The 26,053-nt window shown below is 44.5% G+C and overlaps 1 protein-coding gene across 2 annotated transcripts in view; it reads left to right on the top strand.

Moving 5' to 3' along the window:
• Positions 1-26,053, top strand: part of PITPNC1 (phosphatidylinositol transfer protein cytoplasmic 1) — a 252,078-nt gene that overhangs the window by 116,041 nt on the left and 109,984 nt on the right. For both annotated transcript variants that reach the window (XM_029212734.1, XM_029212735.1), the window contains exons 2-4: positions 10,784-10,932; positions 24,671-24,759; positions 25,789-25,796. In XM_029212734.1, coding sequence (XP_029068567.1) covers positions 10,784-10,932; positions 24,671-24,759; positions 25,789-25,796 — 246 coding nt within the window. The remainder of the gene's footprint in view (positions 1-10,783; positions 10,933-24,670; positions 24,760-25,788; positions 25,797-26,053) is intronic.

Here is a 26,053-nt window from a genome sequence, read left to right as displayed (position 1 = left end):
GAAGGAACACCATAGGCTGCTATTGCTTAGGAGAACGGTGCCTTCCCAGCCACATACCCTACGGCTGCCTATGGGCTGCAGGTACCACTGCAGGCATGTGAAACCTGGGGCCACTCCTCCAAAGTGGGGTGAAAACAGATGCTGGAGTTTTCCAGACTTTGAACCACAGATATAACTTGGTCATAACTCTCATCATTGCTGTAGAGTTAGCAGAGCCCTGAAACCACTTGCCGTGTCAACTAGCACTTAAGCAAGCAAAGGGGTTCAGTGACCTTCAAATATTACTGAGGTCTTCTTGTTCTAGGCATGAAGTGTCTTGAATAATTCTTTCAAAACATTAAGAACTCCCATTGTTCAATTGTACATGAAGCAGCAAGTGCTCCTCTTTGCATTCAGTGTGCTCTTGTGCTCTCAGAAGTTCTCAAAGACACTAAAACTAATTGCTGTCATTCCTACGAGTATATTTCTAGCTTTAACCAGAACAACAGCATCTCTTGATGTCACCCATCATTTTCCTGAAGGATTGGTAGGTACAATAGGCTTCACAAACAGGGGCTTTTCTAATTCTGGAAAGAGCCTGTTACCCCCATAAAGATAGACCTCTCTCCTAGAAACACCTCTGGTTATGAGGCCAAGGTTAAGGAGATGAGCATTGACACAGCAGGGTGTGGCAAGGAGACAGTGCAGGATATATTTCTGGGAAGGTTCTATCTTAGTTTTCTCCCTTTTTGGTCTTGTGATTGGCTGTGGGTTTCTGCTTTGTAGTAAACACAAGAGCCTTGATTGCTTTCTAAAAGTCAGCCCTATTACCAAACCTCTCCATTTATTTGAGTTGCAGTTGGTTTCACATTTCTTGGCAAATGGTCCCATGGCTTTTATGTCAGCCTCAAGTTCCTTCAGCTCACAGCCTTGTGTCTTCGAGGTGGAACTCAGGAAACCCTCCTCTTCGCCGGAGACCAGGTCGACCTTGTTCGTCGCTCTGGCTCCAGTATCTACGGAGCCTGATGAACTCTCTTTGTTCAGTGCACGAACGAGAAGGGACCAAGAGTGTCCCCCAACCAACGTCTGGAGAAATCCTGTGTTCTGCCTCAAGGGCCAGCTACCCTTGTGGTTTTGAACTGAGTTCTGGCAGTTCCTGCCTTTGCTCTCTTTGTGGTTTTTCATGCTGCTCTCTAATGGCTAACGTGTTCAGATTCTCATTTATCAATACCAGGGGATGACACCTCTTGCGTGAGCCTATGCTTATGAAGTAGCCTCTACTCACTCTGTGTTATCATTTTGGCTTTTCAATATGTGTATCAAATGAGTTCTCAGGGCTAGAATACCACCCCCAAGGATGAGTCAGTGTTGGAAGGAGCAGTTAAAATGTGCTCTCTTGGGACTTCCCTGGTGGTGCAGTGGTTAAGAATCCGCCTGCCAATGCAGGGGACATGGGTTCGAGCTGTGGTCCGGGAAGATCCCACATGCCACAGAGCAGCTGAGCCCGTGCTCCGCAACAAGAGAAGCCACCGTAATGAGAAGCCCACACACTGCAACAAAGAGCAGCTCCCGCTCGCCGCAACTAGAGAAAGCCCATGTGCAGCAACGAAGACCCAATGCAGCCAAAAATAAAATAAATAAACTTATGTTTTTTAAATGTGCACTCTTACTTTTCATATACTGTACCCTCCTGTACTCGGTCAAGTGGATTATGCTGCTGGACGGCTGAGTGTACTAGAAACAATTTACGGTTTTGTACAGTCACAGGCGTGTAGAGTTCTGCTTGCACCAGCACGAAGCATACCCTGAGCCCTTCCCTTGGCATTGAGTTGCTCTATTTCTATTCAGTTTAGTCCAAAACTTAGAATGGGTTAAGCACCAGCCTACAATGCTGTTTATATTAGTTTGTCACAGAAGGTGGATTTTTGAATTAAATGTCAATAACCCAGCTCCTTCTTAAATCTTTTTATCAGCTTTTTCATTCCTGCACCCTGGCATTATGACACAGTATTACGTAATAAACAAGGCACCTCTGATAGCTGCTTATAAAGATCCGGGAGAAAAGATAAATATGTGATGAAGCACTGATATCCTGAAATATGAGCTGCAGGTTTGTATTTTCTTTGTGGGATCGGATATTGGTTTTCGTGCTTTATTGACCTGGCAGGGAGAGAGCTGACGAAACACCAAGGAACTTTACACCTTCTTTTTTTTTTTTTTTTTTTTTTTTTAAACCTCATGGAGAAATCTGGACATTTGAGTCGCAGAGCCAGAAGGACTGATGGGGCTAGCCAGTCATGTCTTTGCAGAACCCAAATCAGATCCAGCCCTTGGAGGTAAAAGTACACACCATACCTTCCCAACGGAATAAAGGAAATGGAATTGGGCTTGTTGTAGAGTTGCTCCCAGGCAGATGGAGGAGCTGGGCTGTGAACTGTGAGCTGGGGTTCTCAGTGACCCTAGTTAAGGTTGGCGGGATCAGAATGCATTTGTATTCGGTTAATCACTCTTTCCCTTCTGTCAGGCTGTTTGTCCGTAACACTGTCACAGTCAGCACCATGTTGCTTGGGAACATCAGCAACAGGAATCCTCCAGATTGCTAATGTCAAAGACATTTAAGTTTAGGGCAGAGCGAGCCAGGCATCTCCCCTGGCATGGCAGGAATCGGGCGTCTCATGCAACATTGTCTCTGGGGGAAGTCATTTTATAGTTCTGTCCCCTTGGCTCAACACCTTCAAATAAGCTTCCAAACCAAAGATCCATCCAAATATAGAAGTCCCTGTCCTAAAAAAAGCTTTTTCATAATCATAAAAATAGAATCACTGATAGATGGCCACCTTGAGGCGTGAAGTAAGTAAGCGACAGGGGAAAATGACATGTTCCGGGTTTTTTAAAGAATTGTGATGAAATGTACATCACATGAAGTTTACCATTCTAACCACTTTTAAGTGTACAGTTCAGTGGCATTGAGTGCATTCACATTGTTATGCAAACATCAACACCATCCATCCATCCCCAGAACTTTTTCATCATCCCACACAGAAACTCTGTCCTATTAAGCGTTAACTCCCCACCCCTGCTGGCAACCACCATGCTACTTTCTGTCTCTGTGAATTTGACTGCCCTAGGGACGTCATATAAGTGGATGTTCCCAAGTTTTTTTATAACATTTTGGGAAGTGTTTGATCTGACTACCATCTAATACAATTTTTGCAGAAGGAAATGATGGTCTTGGGCTGATGGTCAGGTTTTCCCCGATTTTTGCATTGTAGGGGTGTGTATGGCAGATGCCTTGTTCTCTTAGCCTGTATAGAACTGTAGCAAGGGACTTCACTGGTGGCGCAGTGGTTAAGAATCCACCTGCCAATGCAGGGGACACGGGTTCGCGCCCTGGTCCGGGAAGATCCCACATGCCGTGGAGCAGCTAAGCCCGTGCGCCACAACTACTGAGCCTGCGCTGTAGAGCCCGTGAGCCACAACTACTGAAGCCTGCGCGCCTAGAGCCCGTGCTCCGCAACAAGAGAAGCCACCGCAATGAGAAGCGCGTGCACTGCAACAAAGAGTAGCCCCCGCTCGCTGCAACTAGAGGAAGCCCACGAGCAGCAACGAAGACCCAATGCAGCCAAAAATAAATAAAGACTTGACCTTTTAAAAAAAAAACTGTAGCAAAATGGAAACAAATGAAACAGATCTTCACCTCCCAGTCAGATGTGTTGCCAAACAGAAGGAGCCATAGCTACAGTGTACAGTTTTACATTTTATAAAGCATATTAATTTGTAAGTTTTTATCTCACTTGATTGTCACCATGTCCCATGAGGTGTTTTCTTAGTCCCATTTTAATGATAAGAAACTGTGGCTCAGTTAAGCAGATTGTCTAGGGTTACAAAACTCATCAAAGGCAGAATCAGGACTTTGGCTGCAGGTTTTCAATTTTAAAACTGCAGTGCTTTCCACCATAGCACACAGTGAACAATTATCACCTCTCTGGAGGTCCAGGTAATGCCAGTCCTCAGAAAGGGAGAGCTTCTCCAAATGTATGCCTTATTACCAGTGCCCTACCTCGCTAGCTTGGAAACACACGGAAACCCTTGACCTGACCAGCCAGCCTCTGAAGTCTTGGTATGGATTGATGACCTGACTCTCCATCCCTGATGGTCAAGTTTAGGGCTTAGACTAGCACCATCCAATAGAAATATGTGAGCCACAAATGCCAACCACATATGTAAAGAAACAGGTGAAGTTATTTTTAAGAATATATTTTAGTTAACCCTGTATCTCTAAAATACTATCATTTCCGTATGCAATCAATTTAAAAATTTTTAATGAGCTTTACTTTTTTTGCTGTTGTTACTAAGTGTGCGTTTTACACTTATAAGCAATCTCAAGCCAGATGCTAAAATTTCATCAGAGGTACCTGATGTGAATTGAGATTTCATAAAAATTTTCAGTTTAAACAGTAGATTTATGTCTACTGAATGGTGTGTCTCAGACGTATGTAAAAGTTTTCTTATAGCTGAATCGAGTGTCAGTTTTAAAGTTTAAGTTAATTAAAAGGAAAGAAAATTTTAAATTCAGTCCCTCCATCGCACAGGCCCCATTTCCAATGCTCATAAGCTACATATGGCGAGTGGCCACCATCCCGGACAGCGCTGGTTAGTGCTGGACCCAGTAGCACTGCACTAGACAGGGGTCAGCAACCTTTTTCTGTAAAAGGCCAGATAGTAAATATTTTCAGCTCTTTGAACCACACGGTATCTGCTGTGGTATCGTGAGAGCAGTCACAGAATGAATGAGTATGGCTGTGTTCCAATGAAACTTTATTTTAAAAACACAGGCACCAGGCCACATAGTTTGCCGACTGCTGCACCAGAGCATTTGTCCCACTGCCTCAGCTGTGCTGTGAGATTCTAGAAAACAGCTGGCTCTAGCCTCTAGTTTTCTGATATGAGGTTGTTAAAATCTGGCCTCATCACATCCCCTTCCCTGAGTGGAATTACAATTTTGGCACCACTTGGCGTGAAGACTGCAGTGCACTGGAGTCCTGGGTGATGTTTTATCTTTCAGGCACTCTCTTCAGGGGGCTCCTTGGGCGTCATGAGGCAATTGCTCCACTGTGCTTTGAGGTCCGTTTATTGAGAGTAGAGAAGACTGGGGAAAAAAAGCCAAGAAAAGCATTAAGGGTGATGTGAATAATGTGGCAAACTCCCAGCAGTGCCACCTTGTATCACCCTCTGCTCTTTCCTCTCTCCACACAGCCAGAGTGAGAGAGGCAGGAATCATGCACATTTCAAAGATGGAAACATACATGATATCAGGTTAAGTCAGAGGGACAGGTATTTCTCCGTGGTTGTCATATTGTGTGGTATCCGTCTGCTTTGATGGTAGAAGTGGAAATAGTTGTAAATTCTCATTCCCAATCTGGGGCCTTGAAGACCTGAGTCATGACATCAGGGAATAACTCCATCCAGGCTGAATAATGTTTATTGCAAAACAGTGGTTCCCACCTTTCACATCGTGATGTTTGAAAAAGGTATTGGGACTAATGAAGGATGAGAAAGGGGGCAGGAAGGGAGGGATTGGAAGAAAGATGACACCCCGTTGGTTCTTTATGGAGGGGAATATGGGAGCCTGGCCTTGCAGAGATCTCTGAAGCTCAGCAATTGGGGGAAGGGGCAGTTAAGTGAAAGCTTAGGGTTCTACTGAACCTAAAACTTTGGGCCTAGTACTTCTAACGGCAAGGATGCTATTTAGGTGTTGGTGATGGTCAGTTAATAATCCCTTACCATAATCAGGAGTTTTGACTTGGGGTCACCTTTTCTAAAAATCAAGGTTTGAGGTGAACTGTATTAAGTACCTTGGTCGTGCCCAGGCACAGAGTTTGCAAAAGTACAAAGTGATGAACCCCCTTGGCTTTTCCAGGCATGTTATGCAACTCTGCCTTCCCTCAAGTTCTGCAGCTTTATCAAACATGCAGCGCTGCATGCAAATGGGAAAGATCTGCATCCCCATGGGTTTTTTTTTCACTACAGAGAGAATTATTTGGGGTAGCTGTTCTGATGATGGCTCTCATGGAGGCTCAGCCCTGCAGCGCAGAGCTGTCTCTAATCGTGATTGCCTGTAATGATGATTACCCCAAACTCTGGAATTATAACAGTAGATTTTACAAAGTTAGAGCATAATTGCTCCACCATTCCATATGTGCGCACAGTTTAAACAACTTTGATCTTTCAAATGATATCAGACTTTTCTTCTTCATCTTCTGAAATAGCAAAGTTCAAAGGCAGTGGCTCTGAACCATCCCTCTTTGTTCATCATAATGAGATCTAGGTTTGTTAAAGCAGTTCACCTGTTAGAGAAATAAGGGCTGAAGCTGAGTGGAGAAGAAAGAGTACAGACCTATGGTCTTTAAACCAGCTCTGCCACCTAGAAGCCACGTGGCAGGAGGAAGTCTCTAGCCTCTCGGAGACTCAGCTTCCTCATCTGTAAATATGTACCTGAATCCTTATGAGTCTTAGAAATGAATATAAAGCACTTAATTGGTGCCTCTCACTGATAGGCAATCAGTTAAGCTTTACTCTACCACCACCACCATCATCATTATCAGTTCTGTTATCGACTCTCTGGCTTCAATGTCTTCCGAATCCTTCTGAGTCTATGGATTTCGCAGCCTTCATTTCACATACAAGTTTGTTTGGAGTTGGTGATCTGTGATGTAGTATTCTCACTAAATTAGTGATAGAGCTTTGCAAGAATTCAGTGTTAAAAGAGGAAAGAAGAAACAGGTCCCCTAAAGATGGAACCTTTTGGTCTTGGCACCGTCTGGTACTGAGCAAGTACTAATGAAGGCCTTCCCCACTCTGCCGCAGTGGTTCTCAGCTTTTAACGTTGTATTTGCGTAAGATCCCCAACTTCCATCTACCTCAGTGTGAATGTAAAAGGGCTGGAATGGCCCAGGATTCAGCATTTTTAGGAGTATCTCTGGTGATTTTGAGACACGGTTGAAGGACTCTCTGTCCTGCCCTGTCCGCTCTAATTGAGAAACTTCTCGATGCATGTGTCTGAGTCAGTTTGTGGTTTAAAACCTCTGCTTCTGGATGGCCCAGCTCAGATGGCCGCAACCCGGAGAACAGGCCTGATTTGCTTGAGCGTGAATAAAGTGACAGCCTCAGGGCCCTTGACCACCTCAGTGTCTGGGCTTGAGTGTCCCGCCACCCCCCAACAATGTCACCCACGTTACTGCATCCAGCGTCTGTCAGTCGCCCACGGACTGACGCTATCTTAATGAGCTAATGCTGGTGTCTGCCCTGCAATGGCTCTTTCAGGAGCCACCAGAATGATCAATGAGGCTGGGCAGCCAGGCCCTCCTCTGGCTGACGGTGAATCAGCCTCTGGCTGCCTCGGCCCTTTCCTTTCAACAGGGCAGGAAGCAATCGAGCTGAGCGCAGCCAGGCTGACTCGCGTCTGGCTAATGGCTTTTCTGTGTCATGCATCGCCCTTGGTCCCATACATTTTCATGCGTGAGTGAGTTGGAGCTCCTGGAGATGGTCCAGGGATAGGCATCCCTTCTGTCAAGTCCTCCCACCCCCGACTAAAGCCCTTGACAGCATTTTGGCTTAGGGGTATCTGCTTCAGAAGTGGGGTCAACACTTTTTTTAAAACAGTTGAGGTTTTCAACTAAAGAAAAATGCACAACCTAAAAGATGCAAGTTAAGTTGTATTTGGGGAGCTTACTGAGTCCTAGAGCTCTGAGAAACTGCTCCAAAGAGGTAAAGGAGGAGCCAGAATATATAGGAGTTTTTTTTGTTTTTCTTTATAAATTTTTTTATTTTTATCCATTTATTATTTTTGGCTGTGTAGGGTCTTCGTTGCTGTGCGCGGGCTTTCTCTAGTTGCGGTGAGTGGGGGCTACTCTTCGTTGCAGTGCGCGGGCTTCTCACTAAGGTGGCTTCTCTTGTTGCAGAGCACAGGCTCTAGAGCACGTGGGCTTCAGTAGATGCGGTGCATGGGCTCAGTAGTTGTGGCGCACGGGCTTAGTTGCTCCGCGGCATGTGGGCTCTTCCTGGACCAGGGCTCGAACCCGTGTCCTCTGCATTGGCAGGCAGATTCTTAACCACTGTGCCACCAGGGAAGGCCTGGAGTTTTTTTTAATGTGTGGGAAGATGCAAGAGTCTGGGCTCATTGAAGTGATTCCTTAGATATACATCTTAACTATCTAAGCACAGAATGTTACATTTTTTTCTCCATCCTGAATTCCCCTCAGGGCACGCCGTTGGGGCTGGGGGGGGTGGGGGGGCGTTGTGTGGCTACAGTGGCTAATGGCCTGATGGCCAGCAAACATTCATTGTTTACTGGAATGGTGGCAGCATTTCCTTTCCACAAGGTGGAAATCACGTAACACAAAATTAACCATTTTAAAGTCAATTCAGCAGCATCTAGTACATTCACAGTATTGTGCAACCACCACCTCTATCCAGATCCAGAACACTTTCATCACCCCAGAAGGAAGCCCCGTACCCATTGTGTGGGTTTGCTCGGGCTGCCATAGCAAAGCACCACAGAAGGGGTGGCTTAACCAACCAGAGTTGTAAGGGCTCACAGCTGTGAATGGTGGAAGTCAAAGATCAAGTGTCAGCAGGCAGGGCTGGTTCTTGCTGAAGGCTGGGAGGGAAGGATCTGTTCCAGGTCAGTCCTTGGCTGGTAGATGGCCATCTTCGTGCATCGCTTCATCTCGTATTCTTCCTGTGAGTGTCTCTATGTCCAACTTGCCCCTTTGTGTAAGGAAACCAGTCCTGTTGGACTAGTGCCCATCCTAATGACCTCATTTTAATTTGATTACCTCTGTAAGGACCCTATCTCCAAATAAGGTCACATTCTGAGGTACTGGGACTTCAACATATGAATTTTGGGAAGACACAATTCAACTGGTAACACACATTAAGCAGTATCAGTATCAGTACTTCCTTCCTTTTTATGGCACAGTAATATTCCATTGTAAGTAAACACGTATTTTTTTGAACTCCAAGTACAAAGCAACTGCCAGTGAAATCTCCACCCCCTGGGCAGCTGGACATGCTGTTCCAGGCTTGTGTGCCCATCCGTATAAGGTAGAGTGTTGATCTCACATATCTCCAATCTGTAAACTTTTTCTCACTGTCTTCCTCCTTGAAACAGTATTAGTCAGTCTTTATGAGCAACGGGAAGAGGGGAAGCCAAGGCAAGTTTCTAATCCCAAAATTTGTTTAAAAAGAAATTTTATGTTTGATTTTCCTCTCTCCTCTCCCTGCTCTTATCCTCAGCACACACACACAGTTACATTAAAAGCATTTTAAATGCAGACCCTTCTGGGGGAGAGGCGTGGCACAGACAGGAAGCACTGCCCTTTGAGAAGAGCCAGAAGGCTGCTGTTCCCATTGTCATGGTTACTGGGCCTGGTCCCTCAGGCTGGCCTCACACCAGAGCCTTTCCCATTCTGTTCACACTCCCTTCCCGGCACCTGCCTCAGAATGGAAGAGGGACCTTTGGACGTGTGTGTCCTCTCAGCTTTGGAACTGACTGCACTGTTGACTTGTACATTATACATGCCCCCTTAATTTTTTTTTTTTTTGCCCCCTTAATTTAAAATCTGTTTCTCTCTCTTATGCACATAGACAGGGGACGTACATACCTGCTGGCCTGGGCTCTTTGGGAATAACCCGGAGCCGTGATTAGCCTGCTGCAGACTCAGGCCCCTTCCCCCCATCTCTCGGGCCTTGATGCTGACGCTGTGTGTTGTTTTACACCGAATCTGTGGAAGGACCACAGCAGCGTCTCATCGCCCTGCCTGCTGATTCTGAGCAGACTTCCTCAGTGCAAAAGTCATTTGACTCCCTCCTTCCTCTCTCTCTTATTTTCCCCTCCGTCAAATTAGTTTTGTCACTTTGGAAGTTCACTGGGTGAAGAGATGCCTGCTGGCCCCAGGGTTTTCAGAGAGGCAAGAAAGAGAATGGAACAGCTCAAAGATACAGGCGGCACGGAAAGTGTTCACATTACATGTTATTCCATTTTATCATTTTCGTGTAAGCACATGTAACTTCTGGCATCTCAGCCTGGAAGGCCCCGCACTAAAGCCCCAGGACTTAAAGATACTGTAGATTTTCCTCCTTGTGGACCAGCCTAAAGGTGGGTCCACAGTTTCCACTCATATTGGGGCCTGGGCATCTGGAGGGTTTTTTTTTTAAAGCTTCCAGGTGACTCTTACATTCAGCCACCTTTGAGAACCACCATTCTATGGGACAGAGGCCTCCAGGAGAGTTGAACACTTTGAGAGAGGCGATGGAAGAGACAGGTGACATCTAATCCTCTTGTGCCCAGCAATGCAGTTAATCAAGCAGAAAGAAGGGACAGAAATCACAAACCTTAGCCTGTCTGAGCCTGTCTTGAGCCAAGCAGAATAGGACTTCAGCGCCACTTAACCCTGTAGGGCCAGAGTGGAAAGGGAGACTCCAGCGTGCCCACCTCCCGGCCGCTACCCATGGGTTGGTTGATCGGCTGCCAACCCTTGAAGGCCATCGGCCACACCGGCAAGCATCTGCCAAGGTGATGCAAAGTGTTCACAGGAACAGGCCGTTTCTGCATTCTACTCACAGCTCGTTCTCCACCTTCTTCCTGAGGAAGAGTACCATCAGGCCCACGTGCCTGATTTCTTTTCTCAACAGGAAGTGCTGATGCTCTGAGTTGCTTGCGGCGCAGTGGCGGTGGTGGCGCCGGGGCAGTTTTCGGAGGCAAGCGATGGGTCTGACCCCTCTGTGTCTGTGTGTTTTGTAGTACAAAATCGGACAGCTGTACATGATCAGCAAGCACAGCCACGAACAGAGCGACCGAGGAGAAGGGGTGGAGGTCGTCCAGAACGAGCCCTTCGAGGACCCTCACCATGGGAACGGGCAGTTCACGGAGAAACGCGTGTATCTCAACAGGTAAGTCCTGGCAGCCGGTGCTCCGCCTCTGGGCGCCCACCCTGCCCGGGGGCTCCCACCCAGCCCCACTGCAAGACTGAGGTAGAGGCTGTGACTGTCTGGGATAAAAAGGTGACTTGGAAAGTCTTTACATCCGCCCTCCAAATCTGCCAGTCTAGTTGCTGCCAAAAACAGAAACCCCTGCGTTCTGCAAAATAGTCCTCAAGCGCGTTTTCATCAGGAGGAGCTTTCTTCTTACCTCTCCCAACCCTTCCACGACATGTTAAGATGAAATCTGATCTTAAGAATTAAAGGGCTTTGTCTTCACCCGTGGTCCCGGGTTAGCAGAAGGAAAGAGGCAGCTTTGCCTGTAAGTTGTACAAAAGTAAGTGCTGAATGTGGTCGTGTGCTGTTGCGGTCTTGACTCAGTAAGATTTCCACTTCCTGCCGAGTGACCACTCGGGTGTCTGCAAAGGGAGATGACAAAACCACCGGTCACCTGTGACCAAAGTGATATGGAGTACTCGGGTGGTTTCTGTTTCTCAAGTAGACCCATCCTTCCCAAGGTAGAGGTTGTCATCTCTCCTCTGAAAGGGTAAAGATTCAAGGATGATCAACCAGCGCTGATCAGGACTGCCATTTCTGTTTTGCAAAATACATTCTTTAATCTCTTCTGTTTTCTTATCACTAATGACATAATTGATTGTTGGGGCTTGTCTGATCTTCTCCCGACCTTACACCCCCCTTCCAGGTCATTTTCTTCCTTTCAATTTTCTGGGTCAGAACATTTGTAGTCACGTGCCATATTTTCTCAAAAGTAACTGACTATGTCAGTGAATCAGCATATGACCATTGTGGTCATTGCTATCATCTCCATGAATACTCTTTACCACCATCTATGGCCTCTCCTATTGGCCTTTTCTCATCCAGAAAGCACTTCCAGCATAGTAGCTGGACTGTGTCCCCAGTTTAAACAGACACTTGTGAATATTTCTCCATGCTCAGTGCCACGGTCAGGTGTTTCTGAGAGGAGCCATATTTGGATTCCCCCATTCTTGTATGACCTCTACCCTTCGACAGGCTGAAGGGGACTATTTCTTCTTGATGGGAGGGTTTGTGTTCTGTCAGGGTGTTTGGAAATCTCTCAGGCCAATATCCTGACACTGGCTGATTAAACCAAGACATTTTAATCTTCCCAGGGAAGCAGTACCAGGGAATTCCTGAGTCACAATGAAATGCAGATGAGATTGATCCTGTTCACTTGTCAGTAGCTGTGAATTCCCAGGATTTGGAACCCGTGCAGCCTGCAGCCAGCTGTTGATTTGCAGGAGTAGCTGAGCTCTGGGTCTAGCCTGAGGATGGCTTCCTTGCAGAGAGAGGTTTCTCAATATGCTGCTTTGGCATTCTTAGTGCAAAGGGTGTACTCAAAATCAAATATTGAGCATCGATCACCTCTGTAGAGCAAAGAGAAGTGGGGCAGGGGGGCGGTGCAAGAAAATAGATACAAACCTACAGAAAATTCCATTTCTCGGCAGACGATTGCATTTTCCAAAGTTATTGCCTGGGGAATGTTCCCTGTGTACCAAATTCAAGAAATTAGAAAACTTTATAACTTTTCCTGAAACAGAACAAGAAGTGTCCAGCTGTCTCTGTCATGTCTGTTTTCTCTATCAAAATATATGACATTTATTTTCAAGGAGAATACTAAACATTAGTAAGAGGGAAATTTGTTATAAATAGAATATCTGGACTTCCAGTAATAATAACTAACAGGATTAATATGGACCCTCCCCCCACCTCATATGACAGACACAGGATGAAATATAACAATATAAAGCTGAGTTCAAAGCAAAGAAAGGGAAATCTTCAGGTACTAGAAATAAAGAGGAAACTAACTGGAGTGGAAAGCAGATGAGTTAATGCTAAGTAAGCTGGGGGGTGTCAGAACTGAGTGTGGGCCCTGACACCTAGGGGCTGTGGATGTCATTCCCATAAGGGGACAGGAAGTGTGGCCTCGGTGCATGTAAATGGGGTATTGGGACTGAGAATGGTGCAAAAAAAATCATTTCTGACAATCAAGGGCTGAGAAAGGTTACTACTCAGAGACACAGATTGAAAGAACTACTAAAGGTTGTACTTGAAGTAAAAGGAAATTGAAACCAAGAAATAGGAGGAGGGAATCTAGAAATAATAGTAAACAAAGAAATTGGTAAACATCTGGACAAATCTGAATGAGCATAGAATGTTTCAAATATATGAATAATTAGTAATTGGAAATATATTTGTGGAATTTAAATAACAGACAATAATAACAGAAGATGAGAGGGTAGTAAGTATAATAAAAAAAAAAGTGCTCTAATTTGCTAATATCATCTAGGAAGAAAAAAGAGATGTTTATTAATTTTTAAAAATTTAAGGCAGGGACTTTCCTGGTGGTCCAGCAGTTAAGACTCTGTGCTCCCAATGCAGGGGGACTGGGTTCGGTACTGCGTGCCATAGCTAAGAGCCTGCATGCCACAACTAAAAGATCACACGTGCTGCAACTAAGACCTGGCTCAGCCAAATAAATAAACAAATATTTTTTTTTAATTTAAGGCAAATATGTGTATTCAAAATGTAAAGGTAACCTCTAAAAGAATAGTAAAATAATATGTAACTTCCAAGAGAAAACTTGACCAATCCAATAGAAGGCAGAGGAAGAACAAAGAGAAGCCTACAAAAAGCACAGTAAATAGAAAACAAATTTTGTTTGTCAGATGATAAATTGAAATGTGTCAGTGATCACAATAATAATGGGTGTTAAACCCTAAACCTGAACCTAGCTCAACAAAGATATGGCAACACGGACAAAATCACAAGTGGCCTAAAGTTATAGTGGGAGATTTTAACCTACTTGTTTAATAAACTGATAGATCGAATAGACAAACAATTGAACAAACATAGAGAAGATGTAAATGACAGAATTACAAGCTTGATCTAGTGGACATTAATAGACCCTGGAACCAACATGCCTTTCAGACACACACGGAAGTGTATAAAAACTGATTATACAAAGTAGGCCAGAAACCAGTCTCAAATACCAGAAAATCAATATTGTGTAGATCCTGTTGGCTGATTAAAGAGCATGACAATAAGAAATTGGTAGCAACAATAAATGAACTCCCTCATCATTTAGAAATGTAAAAATTTCTAAGTATTTCACGGGTTTAAAATGTCAGATACTTATTTTCCCAGCCACCTTTGCAGCTAGGGATGGCATGTGACCTAGTTCCAGCCAATGAGATGTGAGATTTTCCTCCCAGATTAAAAAAGGAAAGATGTTCAAGAGAGGCACGATCTGCTTCTAAGAAAGGAGGTGGGAAATACATGGTGATGGCTGGGAAGGTAACTAATAGTGCCTACCACATGAATCTTGATAACAAAACTGAACAGTAACAGTATAAAAGGGAAGCTTATAGACTGCTTTCAGTTAAGAACATAGACAGGAAAATCCTATATGAAACTTTAGCAAATCAAATACCTCAGAGTATAATAATAGTAATTTATGACCTGATCAGATTTATGACTGATTGTTAACATCAATTTGAGAATTTGACAAGATTGCTGGGTATAAAATTCATAATACAAAAATCAGTAACACTATTATAGAGCGGGAGCAATAAATGGAAAAAATAATTTTTAAAAATTCCATTTATAAGAGAAAGGAAACCTAAAGGTAGCCAGTAAAGAATCCACAAGATATACAAAATCTTTTCGGAGGAAAATATAAAACATTAGCAGAGGACATTTTAAAAAACCTAGACAAATGAGAATATTCATGGATGGGAAAAGCTATGTAATAAAGTTGCCACCAATTTCCAAATCAATTATAAATTTAAGGCAAAACTAATTAAAATGCCAACCAGGTTGTTTTTAAACAGAATTTGAGAATATAATCCTAAAATTCCTAATTACTACAGCTTTATAAGGAGTCTTGATGTCTGGTAGGGTGAGTCTCTCCTACTTACTGAACTTTTCCAGAATTGTTCATATGAATCTTAGGATTAGAAACCCAAGTGATACGAAGAATACCGGAAGAAACCAAGGACATTTAACCTAGAAAAGCTAGACTTGGGTGTATAATGGTTTGATCAGGTGGGAGAAGGATTAGGCATATGTATTCTAGATGACCTCAAGAGGACCAATTAGACTAAGACCAATGGGTGAGAATGCCAGGAGAAAAAGTTAGCCTTAGTTTAAGGAAGAAATCTTAAGTATTTGAGCCATCAGAGAGCAAAGTAAGGTGACTTATAGTCAATTATGCTGCTGCTGGGGGTGTTTGAGCATAAGCAGAACACACCCTTGTCAGGCTGTCCTTGAGTAGATTCAAACATCAAGTAGGTGGTTACAATGGACAACCTTTCAGATCCTTTTCATCCCTAATTTTCTATGCTTAAAGTCTGTTTCAGATATTATCTCATCTCTCCTCCAGCATACATAAATGAATAACCAGTGAGGCACAGGAAAAAAAAATACCTTTAGCTCCTTTTGCACAAATCTAAAGTAGGTCCATTATTTTATCTCAGAACCAGGGAGATTATGGTTTAGTAAGAGAGAAAGAAAGAAAAAATTGGTATGTGACATAGCTATAAAATAATAAGTATTTTCGTAATCATAAAAGTAAACCAAACCTACTACTTTGTAGTTACAAACTAAAGTTAACCCACCTCGAGTTAACCTATGTCCTGCATGCACAGGTCATGGGACTGCCATGTTGGTGAGGCTGCTTTGTAATTGTAATTCATTAAATGAGTGTGTACTGAAATTGACAATGTGTAACAAATTGCTCTGGTGTTGGAGAGAATCTCTTAATAATTAAGACATGGTTCTTGTATTCTGATCAAAGTAGGGTCCTAGATCAACCGATTCCATTATTTGTAAGTTCATCTGTCCACCTTATGAGTGGTGTCAAGGAGGAAAAACTTTTCTTCAGTCTACTTAGTTATTGGTGATTCGGGTTCCGAGAATTAAATTGAAACTGACAGATTAACAGGAGAAAAGACAAGTTTTTATTCATGTACATAGGCAAGAGCATACAGAAAAATGTGACTCAAAGGGGTGGTTAGAATTTGGGGCTTATATACCATTTTTTTAAAATAAATTTTAATTTATTTATTTATGGCTGCGTTGGGTCTTCGTTGCTGCGCGCTGGCTTTCTCTAGTTGCGGCGAGCAGGGGCTACTCCTTGTTGCGGTGTGCAGGCTTCTCACTGCGGTGGCTTCTCTTGTTGCGGAGCACGGGCTCTAGGTGCGCAGGCTTCAGTAGTTGTGGCGCGCAGGCTTCAGTAGTTGTGACTCACGGGCTTAGTTGCTCCGCAGCATGTGGGATCTTCCCGGACCAGGGCACGAACCCGTGTCACCTGCAATGGCTGGCGGATTCTTCACCTCTGTGCCACCAGGGAAGCCCTTATATACAATTTTTAATGAGGGAGAGAAAAGAGACTTATGGGAAAACAAATGTCTTGTATGAAAAATAAACGAGGCCTTAGGAGAATGGATGGGAGACAAGATAGACATTGTGACAATGTCTATTTAGGTGATTTCTTATCCTGGTGCTTACTTCTTGTCTCTGGTGATCGGAGTCAATCTTCTCTGGTTGCGAAACTCACGGAGAGGGGATTTACGACAGTTGAATTCTTTTGGGAGGTTCTGTTTTTATACAGATAAGGGGAGTTCAGAAAAAGTGTCTTTCTGCGACTGTTGGATTCTCAAATGTCTTCAGCTCAAAATAATCCTGATGTCACTGTAGCATGTTGTGGACCCCTTCACTGACCACAGGGAAGTGGGTCCTGAGAGTTGGACTGGACGTAGCCAAGATGTTCCAGTGCCCACTTAATAATTTACGCAGAGGGACTTCCCTGGTGGTCCAGTGGTTAAGACTCCACGCTTCCAATGCAGGGGGCACGGGTTTAATCCCTGGTCGGGGAACTAAGATCCCACATGCCACACAGTGTGGCCAAATAAATAAATAACTTAACGCAGAGAAATATCAATGTCCTGTGGACCTGAATTCACGAGCTGGCAAAGGGAATGCATGCTCTTCCTTATGTCAATCTGTATGGGAAGACAAATCACATTCAGAAACTGCTTTATTGATTTATTACCCAAAGCAACTATTTGGGGCATTGGAAGTACTCAGTCTCTGTGTCATCAGGGCCTCCTCTCTGAGTCTGTCTTGACCAGAAAGGACATTTTGTGTAAGGATGTTAGTGGTCCACACAATTATCTGGAGGCTTGAGAATGGACAGCTCTCAGGGCAGCTCCAAGAGGCCAAGAGCAGCAATGATGACAACCATCTTTAAGTGAAACTGACCTTTTCATTCTGCCATTACCATCGTGGCTGCTGTGGGTGGGTCTGAATTGTCCATTTTTTCTTTCTATCATTTGTTCTAAAATTTCAAACATGGGGAGTTCCCTGGTGGCCCAGTGGTTACGGTTATAGACTTGCCCTGCTGTGGCCTGGGTTCAATCCCTGGCTGGGGAACTGAGATCCCGCCAGCTGCATGGCATGGCCAAAAAAATAAGTAAATAGAATAAAATAAAATAAAATTCCAAACATAAGCTTCCCATTGAGTTCCCAGGTCAAGCCAGGCTACTAGTGGGCGGGGAGAGGGACTTCCAGACTGTTTTCCAAAGCAGCTGCACCATTTTACACTCCCTCCAGCAATGTATGAGGGTTCCAGTTTCTCTACATAATCACCGACACTTGTTATTGTTCGTCTTTTTGATTACAGCCATCCTAGTGGGTGTGAAGTGGTATCTTGCTTGGGTTTTGATTGGCATTTCCCTAATGACTAATGACATTGAGCATCTTTTCATGTGCCCATGGGCCATTTATATGTCTTCTTCGGAGACATGTCTATTGAAATCCCTTGCCCATTTTTGAATTGAGCATAATGTCTTTTTCAAATGCCATTTATCCTTTTAGTACTTGCCTCTTATCTCCCAGTACTGTGGGGTTACTCCACTCTCTGGCCCTTCCTATAGCGTCTGATACAGTTATGTGCAGTACATTTGGGTGGCTGCCTAATGCATTTAGAACATTACATTAGTTCTAATACATTAGTACATTTGGTGGTTGTCCTTGGGCCTTTGATCCAGTTCAGTTAACCAAATAAGTGGTATTTCTTGGCTTGTCTTCAAAAATCCTGGTTTCAACTGGCATCCAGGGAAAGGAGGCAAGATACTAATCAAACTCTGGAACAGCAATTCTAAATAAAACCTGTTGTCCAGAATCATGTGAGGGTGGGGCTTTTCTTTTGTTCCCTTTCATTTTCATTTCATCCCTAGCATCACTCCAGTCCCCTCCCACTGAAGCCCATGAGGAGAGGGAATCTGGTGGGGGTGGAGGGGCATTGGAGAAAAGATGGAGCCTATTTTTAGGCTTGTTTATCAGTCATGAAGTGTCATGTTCTTCTCCACTACCGCTACTGGATTAATTAGGCTGTGCTGGCAGCTGCCAGTCAGGGAGGGTTGCCAGCTTCTAACGGTGATTCCGCCTAATGCGTGAATCGATTTGCACGACGCGAACATTTCTCCCACTACATGGCTCTTGCCTTGCAGGGCAACCTCTCCTGGCTTCTCGTGGCTCTGGGTAGGAGAGGGTACAGCTTCCCTAAGCCATGAATCCTGTTTTACTGGATAAGCAAAGCCACCAGCTGGTCACTTCACCTTACCTACCAGCTCATTGGTAGAGCCTTGTTGCTGTGGCTTGGGTCTTTCTTTCACATTTCTTCTTCCTGTTCTTCCCAGATCTTCCCCACAGTATGAGCTAACTGCCCACAGCTCATGTGGCAGAGGGAGAGCTCACTACCCAGGCAACAGGTCAAAGAGGAAGTGTCGGGGCCAGAGACTCTGACTTAAGAGCTTATTTCCACACTATTTTGAAAGACTCTTCATGGTTATTGCTGACTTCTGAATATCCAGAGACGATCTTCATTCATTCAGAAAATATTTATTGAGCACCTGCTGTGTGCCAGGCATCATTCTAGGTGCTGGCTGGGTGAGCAGCAGTGGACAGGACAAAGATCCCTGCCCTGATGGGAACGCGTTCTAGTTATGAGTGACGGGAGTGAAACAATAGCCATGTATATAAGAACATTATATATTTTAGAATATTCAGTCATATATTCTATATAAATATATATTCTATATGTATAGAATATAATATTAAATAAATTAATAGTATTTTAAATATATACTGGATGTTACTTCCCTGGTGGTGCAGTGGTTAAGAAGCCACCTGCTGGCACTTCCCTGGTGGCGCAGTGGTTAAGAACCCGCCTGCCAAGGCAGGGGACACAGGTTCAAGCCCTGGTCCGGGAAGATACTACGTGCCACGGAGCAGCTAAACCCGTGGACCACAACTACTGAGCCTGCGCTCTAGAGCCTGTGAGCCACAACTACTGAAGCCCGCGTGCCTAGAGCCCATGCTCTGCAATGAGAAGCCCGCGCACCACAATGAAAAGTAGCCCCCGCTCTCCGCAACTAGAGAAAGGCTGCGCACAGCAATGAAGACCCAAGGCAGCCAAAAATAAATAAATAAAGAAATAAATTTATTTAAAAAAAAAATATATATATATATACTGGAGAAAATAGAGCACGTAGAGCCTTCTTCCTAACATACCTTTCAGTCCATGCTCTTCTATTTGGTCCCCATCTCAATCCTTAAGAACACGCCAAGGCTTCTCATGCTGCCGGGTCCCCTGCCTTCTGCCCCCTCAGCTACTCCCATGGAACATCACAGAAACAGAATGTTTAGGCCTGGTTGGGATCTTACAGGGCATCTTGTCAAGTGATTTCCACCTTGGTTGTGCCTCGCTCCTGCCTGATGATGTTGACACATGTGGCTGGCTCCCCTGGGTGCTCCCCACACCCCTGCCACATTACCCTAACACTCTCCACATGCAGAGCCTTCCAAGAACTGACACGAGGCAGGCTTCTTTTCCCAGAATCACAGCACAAACTGTCCTTTTTTTTTTTTTCCTCCTTGCGGTACGCAGGCCTCTCACTGCTGTGGCCTCCCCCTCTGCAGAGCACAGGCTCCGGACGCGCAGGCTCAGCGGCCATGGCTCACGGGCCCAGCTGCTCCGCGGCATGTGGGATCTTCCTGGAACGGGGCACGAACCCGTGTCCCCTGCATCGGCAGGCAGACTCTCAACCACTGCGCCACCAGGGAAGCCCTAATCACATTTATTAAGTCCTTTGTGTCCTTCCTAGAGTTATCCCTCCCGAGCTACACATGCCTTAAATTCATTTTGGGTTCCATTGCCTAGATACAAGGCCATGAAAATTTGAACATAGGGTACTTCACTCCATTTTAAATTTCCTAACTCATATTGTGACCAAACTTGATTACATAACGCACTAAGTTTTTTTCCTTTTAATTCCTGTTGTCCAAATCTTTCCTGACCCCAGAGTATATGGCCCAGAGGAGTATTGGTTGGGATTGATGCAGCCCTGACCCATTTCAGACAAGCCTGAGGTGATGTCTCTAACACCTGAGCTATCCAAAATTCCACTCTTAAGTCAAAATCCACCACGCAATTTAGTCAAGATTTGCACTTAGTTTTAGATGCTATCCCTTCCAAGATAGTCTCCCAACCAGGTGTTAGTTCCCCAGAAGTCGCAAAGAGATGGCACAGAAGACATCCCCAACGGTGTTGATGATGAACAGGAGTTGGTCTAGATATAAGCTGGGAATAAAGGGTCAGCACTTGTGAGTGTCAGGGGGAGGGGAGTAAAAACAATAAAAAGTACACCTTGGTGGTCACACAGGTCTTCTGGGGTTAACAGAAGAAAGAAAGAAATAGAGCAGGAATGAACAAGAATACAAGAATGTAGGATAAAAACCTCAGGGTCAAGGAGAAGAGTACAGAGATTAATAATTCTGTCCTGGACCTGCTGTTGGATGTACATAAGTATACGGGGTTGACCCGCCAGTCAAAAATGAGCAGACAGGGCTTCCCTGGTGGCGCAGTGGTTGAGAGTCCTCCTGCCGATGCAGGGGACACGGGTTCAAGCCCCGGTCCGGGAAGATCCCACATGCCGCGGAGCAGCTGGGCCCGTGAGCCATGGCCGCTGAGCCTGCGTGTCCGGAGCCTGTGCTTTGCAACGGGAGAGGCCACAACAGTGAGAGGCCCGTGTACCACAAAAAAGAAAAAAAAAAAATGAGCAGACATTGGCAGAGCATCTTCCCCAGTATGCATGGCTTGTGGCATCCCACGGGCCTCTTTAGGACCAAGAGCTGACTCTCAACATTTTCTTACCTTATCACTGTCTCTTTGTGGTCACCAGCTGAAACTGTGCACGTCAAATACAGACTTGAACCCACGTGGCCGGGACTCAAACCCGGTCAAAACCCTGACTGGGACTCGAACCCACATGGCTGGGGCTCGAACCTGGCCAAAACCCAGACTGGGACTCAAACCCAGCCAAAACCCTGATTGGGACTCAGACCCGGCCAACACCCAGTCTTCCAACTGAGATCACACACCTGGTTTCAGGACTTAATGAAGCTCAGATTCTTGACGTCTCATTGCAGAAAGAATTCAGTGAAAGACAAAGTGATAGGTAAGAAATGGATTTATTTAGAGAGAAACACACTCCACAGACAGAGTGTGGGCCACCTCAGAAGGTGAGAAAGGCACCACGGTATGGGATTGTCAGTTTTTATAGGGGTGGGTAATTTCATAGGCTAATAAGTGGGAGGAGTATTCCAGCTATTTCAGGAAGGGGCGGGGATTTCCAGTAATTGGGTCACCGCCCACTTTTTGATCCTTATGGTCGTCGGTCTTGGAACTGTCACGGTGCCTTTGGGTGTGTCATTTAGCTTACTGATGTGAGCGTATACTAAGGCTCAAGGTCTAGTGCAGTTGACTTGTCCACCATCTTGGACCCATTTGGTTCTAATCAGTTTATGTCATGTCCTCGGGCTATGTCATTCTTTCAAAGGTTGTGCCCTGCCCCCTTCTCTCCTGTTTCAGAACCAGGACAGTCCCATTTAACCTGGGACAAGTTGACCAGCTGTCACTGATGTATGTTCTGTTCCATGTGAAGTAAAGAAGTAAGAAACAAAACAATCTGAAAAGTTTATCTTTGGTAGGCATGGACAAAGGTTTTGGGGAAATGTGGTAGCATTCCACATCAGCACGTTTCCTAATTCCTTAAAGGTTTTAGAGTTTTGTCTTTTTCCTCAGTGTCCCTAAAGCCTGAGCCATGGTGAGATGGTCTTGGGAGGTTTAGTCTCGGCCACTGGACCAAGAGGACGTGATTCAAGTCATGCCACCTTTCCAGAAGAGAGGTTCTTGTTTGATGCCAGGTAGTGAGTTTGAATGACAGGCTTCTCCTTGGAATTGTAGGCAGTATACATCACGAAAGGGACAGCAGCAGTGGGGTCTAATTTAATTCCATTTTCCTTTGCAGCCCTGATAAATTATTGCTGCATGGAAAAACGAATTTTACTTTCTCAGACAAAAATGGTTTGAATGTTGAATGTGCTCTGGGGAAGTCAGGGGCTAGGAGAAGGTCTCTAGTGGACTTAAAAATATTTAAATGGCATATCACAGAATTTGTTCCAACACCTCCTGTGCCTGGCCTGGTAAATGGATTATACCAGAAGGGCCTCCTTTCCAGACTGTTTAGAAGTCACATAAGATTGTATCAGCCATCTTGGCTAAATGTTACGTGTTTTCGGGCGTTTTGTTGGAAAAGGTATTTGATTATAGTTCTGCATACATCGGTGGATGAAGCAGCTAAGATAAAGATTCTAGAGCCTGGAGTCGTGACCACTTACAAATAGGACAAGTTTCAACATGAGTGGAAAATGGCCAGTGTTTGTCATCTTCCTTCCAGAAAATGATTGTTGCTTAGGGATGTGGTTCTGCTGGGAGACTTTTTTTTTTTTTTTTTTGAGACTTTTTAAATGACAGAGGGATTGAGTTATGGAGGGAGGAAGACTTGGGTCCCAAAGTGGTATCAAGAGGAGGCTGGTGAATCTGGGGAGGGGTGCAGTGTAGACGGAACACCCCCCGCACTAGAGAACAGTGGAGAAAGGGCTCTAATGCTTGTAAGGAGACATAAGTACTTTGTCTAAACTGAACAATGCCTAACTTACCTTGGGGAGATTCCACAATCCTGTTTTGGTCCCGTTAAAAGCACAAGAAAACCACTTGCCTGTGAGTAGATCCACACCTCCCTGTATGACACTTTGGCATATCACTCTGGGGTGTGGTGGCAAACAGGAGGGCACCTGGGGGACGTTATGCTCGTGACCACTTCCCGCAAGCCAGCCCAACGCGACTTTCCCACTCTCAGCGTTGACCCCAGTTACCCTCCAGCTTCAGTGACTGAAAGAATAAATCCTAGGCGAAAGCTGTAAAAACCCCTGTTGGGAAGCAGCCCCTTCCTTCTAAGCAGATTGAAGGGAAGGTAAATGAGCAGTTACTGCAGAGATGATTTTATGGGAGTGAGACATTCTGCGTTAGATGAGCAAGAAGAATTGTCCTGTGAATCATAAAACTGCTCCGTGCGCCCCTCATAGCACACCTGAGAGCAGTGGCCTCCATCTGACATTCACCCGGCTTCGGGGGGTGGGGAGGGGCGGGGGACGCGGCTCTGATTTCCCCATTTGTTTTAGCGCTGAGTATCGGCCTGGAGCTTTCTTTGTGTTAGGTCTGACCAGCCATCGAAAATACATATTTGTCTTTTAAAAAGCAGGGACTGGATACTGTCAGAAATAAGAGAAACAATTTGGGAAGACATGCAAGGTGCACAGTATTTCACTGGCTCTGGATGTCATTTAAACCCCATGTCCAAGAGGGGTTGGGGATTTGGGGTTCTTTTACCTTGATGTCCCCCCTCTCTTAGCTAGATCAGGTTGCAATTCACAACCGCTTCTTGATGTTCTTTATTGCCAACACGCAGCCCTCAGGAGCTGGGAGTCTGCATCATCGCTCTGGGTGTGAGGTACTGCTAGACGTTGGTGTCCCAGACACTTAGCTGTAGGCACCAGCATAGGAAAGAAACAAAATGGTAGCATCTGGAAAGACAGAAAATGCCACAGTAGAGTGATGGGGGGGAATAAAATCATGCAGCCATCCTTCAGTAGTGTATCATTCTATATATTTAAATATAATATTTAAAGGAATTCTCTGGGCCTGCAGTAAGCTGTAGAGTTTGCCTCAGAAGGAAAACAGAACAAAGCAAAGCAAAACTTAATTCGTCCTTGGTTTACCAAGGGTCTTGGGACCTGTGCCCTTGGGTTTTCCTTGTTTTGAGAATGTTTTCTGCAAATGGCTGCCCGGGTGCCTGTTCCAGAGGAATGACTCTGTCTTTGCATTAGTTTCCTGGGGCTGCAGCAACAAATGGCTGTGAACTGGGTGGCTTTAGACAACACACATTTATCTCCTCCCAGGGTGGAGGCCAGAAGTCTGAAATCAGGGTATTGGCAGTGTTGGTTCTTTCTGGGGAACCAATCCGTTCTGTGCCTCTCTCCTGCCTTCTAGTGTCTGTGGCCATCCTACATGTCCTAAATATGAACCGAGGACGATTTAACTATGGTAAAGACCAGGGAGGTGGGGACCAAGTGGCTACAGAGAGAAGAGCGGAAGTAGAAGTCCTCTGATTTCTCTAGCAGTCAGTTTCTCCGGAAAAATATGGTAGCAGGGTGAGGCCCTGGACAGACTCTAATTGTCTTTTTTTCTTTCTTTCTTTCGTCTTAGCAAACTGCCTAGTTGGGCTAGAGCTGTTGTTCCCAAGATATTTTATGTTACAGAGAAGGCGTGGAACTATTATCCCTACACGATTACAGGTAAGTTCTTGTACACCCAGTATGTTGCATGTATCCATGCAAGGACATAGGAGGATTCAGATTTCACTGACTGAGGGTGGATTATCCAAGCAGGGACTGGTGGGAACGCTGTGATATCTCCCTGACCCTTTGCCTCCATACTTTTAGGTCAGCACTCTTCCTAGCAGGGGGTTGGGGGGCTTAAGCTAAACGATTCCATCTTCCTTCTTAAAGCGATTGTAGTAAATAACACATGGAGGAGAAAAGGGAAACTCTTTTTAGTGACATTTCTAGAGATTTCATGATCCTTATTTCTCCCTCTTTTCTCAGTAATCCCCAAATAATGTTGAGTTGGGGTTTGTTCATAAACAAGTTGTTTATTTTGACTTGTTTGCTTTGCAAATGCCCCCCCCCACACAAAACAAAACCTGACTATAATTTATATAAAAGGTTCTGTTGGGTCTCTCTGCTCCAAACCACTTCCTTTGCAATAGGATAATATGAAAATCACTTTCTTCCTCACTTGTAGTGGAGTGATAATAACACTCAGTGTTGGTACTGAACTAGACACTGTGGCCAAAAATTTAGAAGGTTTTGTTCCTGCCCTCGAACACATGAAAATTCAAGATCCCATTTGAATGTCATCCTAACAGTGTCTTATTGGTTTTAAAAGCTGCTTTTCCACTTAAAAGATTTCCTTTGTGGTTAATGAAATGCTCTACTGGAATTATTAGTCTTTAATTCTGCTTTTCTAAGGCCAACTCTTTGGTTTTTAATTAGCCACAAACCTATAGGCTAATTGAATCTTACCTTACACTCCTTATCTACCCAACCACAGAAGTATGTGAAAGAGTTTCGAGAGCAAACATGGAGACACTTAGTATTTATGAAGGTTTAATCCTCGGAAGGTTTCTTTACCACAATTTTAATAATTATAATTCAGCAATATTTATTAGTTCTGTGGTTTTATATTGCATATAAGTGTGGTCTAAATCATCCTTTTCTCTCTTTTTTCTTTTCCCTCTTGTCCAAATGAACATCTGGGACCAGAATACACAGTAAGTTTCACTTAATCATTTAAAAATATTCAGCCTAAGATCAGTGGAGTAATTGGAACTTCCCTTGTGCTTCTCATCTTATCAATGTAATAAAAAAAAATAGAAGAATAATTCAGAATCAGAAATATTTAAATGTAGGCTATTACATAGTTATATATAATGCAATAATTTGAATGTTCTCATTTGTTCAAGAGTATGAATGTTAATTTAAAATGCCTTTACATAATTAACTTTTGCTTGTATTTTTAAATAGCTTG

The sequence above is a fragment of the Monodon monoceros genome, unplaced genomic scaffold (genome assembly GCF_005190385.1).
Source record: "Monodon monoceros isolate NGI ecotype Baffin Bay Population unplaced genomic scaffold, NGI_Narwhal_1 Super_Scaffold_9, whole genome shotgun sequence".
In the NCBI taxonomy this organism is placed as follows: domain Eukaryota; kingdom Metazoa; phylum Chordata; class Mammalia; order Artiodactyla; family Monodontidae; genus Monodon; species Monodon monoceros.
The sequence above is the reverse complement of the archived record's forward strand: the minus strand, read 5'-3'. Positions and strand labels throughout refer to the sequence as shown.